This window comes from Cibotium barometz, chromosome 54 (genome assembly GCF_041138505.1).
Source record: "Cibotium barometz isolate CiBa-2024 chromosome 54, ASM4113850v1, whole genome shotgun sequence".
Classification (NCBI taxonomy): Eukaryota; Viridiplantae; Streptophyta; class Polypodiopsida; order Cyatheales; family Cibotiaceae; genus Cibotium; species Cibotium barometz.
Window position 1 is genome coordinate 13,601,604 of NC_141099.1, and position 5,692 is coordinate 13,607,295.

The 5,692-nt window shown below is 44.9% G+C and overlaps 1 protein-coding gene across 1 annotated transcript; it reads left to right on the plus strand.

Moving 5' to 3' along the window:
* Positions 1–932: 932 nt before the first annotated feature.
* Positions 933–4,675, plus strand: LOC147607864 (uncharacterized). The gene is made up of 2 exons (XM_086789664.1): positions 933–3,484; positions 3,649–4,675. The coding sequence occupies exons 1-2, from the start codon at positions 2,722–2,724 to the stop codon at positions 4,434–4,436; spliced, it is 1,551 nt and encodes a 516-aa protein (XP_086645790.1). The 5' UTR covers positions 933–2,721; the 3' UTR covers positions 4,437–4,675.
* The last annotated feature ends 1,017 nt before the right edge of the window (positions 4,676–5,692 follow it).

Below are 5,692 nucleotides of genomic sequence, written 5' to 3' on the forward strand. Positions count from 1 at the left end.
TAAAAGTTTTTGTGTCATTGATTTAAAGTGGGGATATCAAGTCTTGAGGTATAGGAGGATTAGTTCTAGACAATAAAGGGGGATAAATTGAGGTATATGAGGATTTGTTCTAGATAATAAAGGGGGATAAATTGAGGCTAGGCTTGTAAACTTGTGATTGACTACCATCGGACATATAACCTCTGGCTGCTTTGGGATCACAAGTTGTAACGCCTTCAGGCCGGAAGAACAAGCCGCCTATGGACGGTGGGTACCAAATTGTGTCTAGAAAAGGATCTACTGAATGAAGGGGGATGGGTTGAGTAGACACTTATTAGTATTGTGGTTGCGTTGGGATCACAAGTTGTAATGCCTTTGGCACGAAGGAAAGGATCTACTCAAGGAAGGGGGATGGGTGGAGTAGGCACTTACTGGTATTGTGGCTGCTTTGGGATGGCAAGTTGTAATGCCTACGGCACGAAGACCAAGCCACGTATGGGTGGGCAAGGATGATTTTTAACGAGCGGGGCCACCTTTCAAAATGACGGGTTTAGTAGAAATAATGCGTGTTTTTTTAACAATTTATCTTATTTTTTGACGGTCACTCAAAATAAGTGGCTATATTGTATGGCCGAAGAGTCCAAAAACAGGCATGACGCCCATCGCAAAGCAACCTTGTCCAAGGCAGGTACCAAAAATGTGACTAGAGAAGGATCTACTCAAGGAAGGGGAGGAGGACTTGTGATTAATCATGGAGGAGAGAAGGAGACCTTTAAACTTGAAAGGGATGGGTTGATGGGCAGCCCATAAATGTGAAGCACAGTGCTAGCACAGTGGTGCTGTGCTGCATACAAGGGAGGCAAAATAGTAGCTAGCTCTTAAATGTTGTTTGAAAGGACACCTTTGGACTCTATCTCTGAGGGCTGCCTACACACACACACACACACACACACACACACTCTCTCTCTCTCTCTCTCGCAGACTCACAGTCCACAATGCACATACTTCAATCAATGAAGGCCCATTGATCCAACCCGTGATCGAGAAAAGGGTGTTCAACCTTCAAACAAGCTTCCATGCACACTCTGCACACACTACTGTGCACGTTTGCTTTGTTTTAATTTTTGTTGGAACCCAGGTCATTTCATATTTAATTCTCACAAGATTGTACTCCCTGTATTTTATTTGGGTTTAATCGAAGGCTTTTTAATTCGAAAACGCAAACTCAAGAGCTAAAATTACCAACTTTCTTGTAAAATTAATTTGCAGCTAATTTTTTTTGGGTTCACAATGGACCTTCAATATTTCCATTTTAGTTGAAATTTAGCTCAAAAATCTACAAATTGTAGAAAAAAAAACTTATAAAATACAGAAATGCAAATTGGGTTGGGGTACCCGGTTGGCTCCTTTATTTTTCTTTAAAGGGATGTGTCGAGAAAAATATTTTCTATTTTTTTTAATAGACTGGAATTATATTAAAGGAAGAGGGAAGATTTTGAACTGTAGCTTTTTTTTTTCAAAACAAAAAATTGAAAATAAAAATAAAAAATCGGAGCTCTTTTTTTATTCCCAATATTTATCCCAGGGCAACCACTCATCAACAGTCCAAGACCGTTACCAATTAAAGGAAGCTGGCAAGCGACTCTAGCGTCTAATTATTATAAGATAAGAAGAGATGCTGCTTCCCAAATCCTTACCCAACTTCTCGTTCATTATATATAGTCTTTAAAAGGCAAGTGCACTGTGCTTGTAAGGGATCACCTACGTCACCATTCCCTTCAACAGGCGCTGCTTCCCCTCTTAAAACATCCAAGCTTTTGCTTCTTAGCTAGTCGTCCAAATCTAGGCTCGTTCAGGACTGCATTTGGCCTACATACCTACAGTATACTAATCTCGTGTATAATGTGTGTGTGTGAGAGAGAGAGACAGAGAGACACAGAGATCAGAGAGAGATTATGTGTGTGCACTGTGTATGAGAGAGAGGGAGATTGTGTGTGAGTGTCTGTGTATGACAGACAGAGAGAGAGACAGAGATTTTGTGTGTGTGTGTGTGCGCGCGCGAGTGTGTGTGTGTGTGTGTGTGAGAGAGAGAGAGAGAGAGACTCTAGTAGCCCCCATGCATCATCTTTCTCTCAACCTACAGTAGAAACCATGTGTCTCCTGTAGTGCACAATAATTTAATGTGCTGGTAGCTGCTGATCCCCATATATAATCTGTGAGTTATGGTTGATCCAGTACCACATTGCTTGCACATCCTTATCATATAGCTGCCCTAACCAAAGCTCTCACCTTACTCATCCAATGTTGAGAGTAGCAAATTGACATTCTGTTATGTTAATTATGTTAATCAGCTTGAGAGGAGCAAATTGAGATGCTATTATGGTAATTCTGTTAATCACCTAGGTTGAGAGGAGCAAATTGAGGTGCTTTATCCAAATCTCCAAGTTTAATTTCCGTTGAGCTGCTGTTAATTATGTCAATCTTCAAGGTTGAGAGGAGCAAATTAAGCTGCTTTACCTATATCCCAATGGTTTAAGAGGAGCCAGTTGAGCTGCATTATCTTAATCCCAGTGGTTGAGAGGAGCTGCTAATAGCGCTATAGATTAATCTACTTAACTACTTAATGCAATTCGATCCCACCAAGCAACCACATGATGCTTGCTAATATGAGAAACAGGCCCCATTAACAGGAGAGCTACAGGACACTTGGTTTATGGGATAATTGAGTTAATTAGTTGAGCAATGCCAACCTCTTGGCTTTCTTGGAGAAGATCTTTGGCATGCAAATCTCAACCTGGTGAAGTGCATGATCCACAATCACTTGCAGAGAGCAGTGCAAAAGTGGAGGCAGTGTTTGTGAGCAGAAGGCTCTACAGGTCAGGCTGCTCAAGGTCCATAGCCAACCTTAGAGATGTCATCCACAGCAGCCGTAGACTTGATGCCAGCCGCGGTGCGGCCGCCATGCCGAATTTCAGCCCGAAATCAGTCGAAAGCAATGACTTCATCCAGTCGATATCACATGAAGCAATGCTGAGAGACCATGACTGTGACCACCATCATCACCTTCACCATCACCACCATTATCATCGACGTCAAAGTCCCCATGGCAAGCTTAGCTTAGATGACATTGTAGCCGGTCATCATCCCCATCCTTATCACCATCACCATAATTGTACTGGGTCTGTTCTGAAGAGTAGCAACAATGCTAATGTGGGCAGCTTCTATGACACCCCTCTTCATCACTCTGCACATGCTACTCCTCTCCACCACTCTGCTAAAGGCATTTCCTTGAAGAAATTCTCTGGGTGCTATGATTGCAAGAACCCTGCAGTCTCTTTGGTGGTTTACACAACTAGTAGCGGTAGCGGTGGCGGTGGCGGAGGCGGAGGCGGGGGCGGCTCAGGAGGCTCTTTGCCTCCGGTTGCTAGACCGGTTTGCCAGAGGTGTGGGGAGGCTTTCCCAAAGTACGAAGATCTTGAGCAGCACCATCTTCTCAAGCATGCAGGTGGTTTCAAGCTCATACGTTAATCTAGTTTTCTTCTGTTTAGATTAATAATTGAGGTACCATTAGTGCGTAGTTTAGGTTTCATTAGTAGAATTAATCAGTGAGGTCTCTGTAGTAGTTTTGGCGTTGATCATTACGTTTTCCATTTGCTTTGGTGACTGCAGTGACGGAGTTGGAGGTTGGCGATTCTTCCAGGAACGTCGTAGAGATCATTTTTCGGACAAGCTGGCTCAGGGGGCCGGCAGCGGCGGCGGCGTCGGTGGCGCCACCATTCGGCGGACTGAGAATAGAAAGGGTGCTGAAGGTCAACAATCTAGCAAGGACGCTCGCGAGGTTCGAGAATTATAGGGAAGGAGTGAAAACGAGGGCCAGCAAGCTGCCCAAGAAGCACCCGCGCTGCCTGGCGGACGGCAATGAGCTGCTGCGCTTCTACGGCGCCACGCTTGAATGTGGGCTGCTGGCTGCCACCGATGCTGCCGTGCCGGCCCGCGCCGGCGTCGCTGCCACCTGCAACTCGGCTTCCTGCGCTGTTTGCAAAATCATCCGCACGGGGTTTCCCAAAATGCGTGGGCCGGACGGCGCCAAGAAAGGCATCCTCACCACTGCCACCAGCGGCCGGGCCCACCAGATGGTGGCGGTTCACGACCAGGTGAAAGCGAAAGAAAACGACCATGATAGCGACCACGGCGGTGCATGTGGTAGCGACGGCGGTCTCATGGCCATGCTTGTCTGCCGCGTGATCGCCGGGCGAGTCCACAAGCCGCCCGCCACGCCGCCCCATAGCGGCGACCTCGGGCCGCCCTCCGCCGGATTCGACTCCGTCGCCGGGGGCGACGTGGGCGTCGGCGCCGCCGCACCGTCCGCTGCCGGTCTCCACTCGCGCTTCGAGGAACTCACAGTCTTCAGCCCGCGCGCCATCTTGCCGTGCTTTGTCGTACTCTACAGGTGCTGATTCGCTCAATCGTGCTGCCGCTTCTTTCGTTGTGCCGACAGCTGCCGACAACCTTCTTGTCGAGAGCTCAGCTCACGCCAGCGCATTCGTAAAATGTAAAGATCATCTCTCCCGAGTCCCGCCAACGCAGTTTCCTTCATTTTTCTTATCCCGGTGCCCAGGATATGTCTTTGTAGACCCAAAATAAAAAAGGAAAAAAGAAAAAGAAAAAGAAGATTAAATTGTTTTTAATTACAAAGCTAAATTGTGCTTCTTCTTCTTCTTGAGGCATTTTAGAACACACACAAGATTTTCCCTTCAAAACAAGAGCATCACTCTCAAAATTCCTTTAATATGCCCTTCTAAAGTATAAATAATAGAACTTCTGAATATGTGTGTGTGTGTGTGTGTATATATATATATATATATATATATATATATATATATATACATACATATATATATCCTTCAAATGAGATGCCCTCCTCGAATTCACATGAATTTGTAATCAGTATATCGATTAAATAATCAGCCACTATCAATGCCAATTCAGTAAATATACGCACTTTATGGTCTCCTTCTAAGGTCACAAGACCTCTCCTCTATATTGTGCACCAAAGCCACTACTCTCCTCTTCTCTACACCCCCCTCTTCTCTACACAATGCACAATCCCAAAATCCTTCTATTACGTAGCAAGCCCACCCAAACATAAATTGTGTGCCCTCTCATGCCTCCGCATTCATGCACAAGAGCGAGACTTGCGAATCCGATTGCCTCTAGTGTGAATGTGAGAGAGAGACTAATGATTTGAGAGAGAGAGAGAGAGAGAGAGAGAGAGAGAGAGAGAGAGAGAGAAATGAAATGAAATTTTATTATTGTCTTCGAAGGACCATAACGGGTCCATGAGACACATGTTGAACATACATGAATACATAAGTCGATGTGCTTGGGAGCCTCATCGGAAAGCATAATGAAACTGAAATGTGTGAAACTGAAATTTAAAAAAAAAAGCTATGTAGCATGCTATAAGTGTACATCATGAGAAGCATGTCATGCCATATAGGTACTCAGAGTACAAAGCCAGGGGAGAGAAGACTCCAAAAAGTCAACAAAGGCAACACACATGATCTACCATCTATAAAAATTACTTGAACAAGAAGATCGCCTAAATTTTATTTTTGCTCAAAGATGAAAATGCTAGCTAGCTTGAACAGGATGTCCCCACTGCAACAGTTCATGGCATGATGCCTGAACAAAAGTTTATTGGCAGAAAACT

Coding starts and splice junctions, on each gene's coding strand:
- LOC147607864 (XM_086789664.1), top strand. CDS start 2,722: ATGCCAACCTCTTGGCTTTCTTGGAGAAGATCTTTGGCATGCAAATCT. Junction 3,485..3,648: donor CCATCTTCTCAAGCATGCAG/GTGGTTTCAAGC, acceptor TGGTGACTGCAG/TGACGGAGTTGGAGGTTGGC.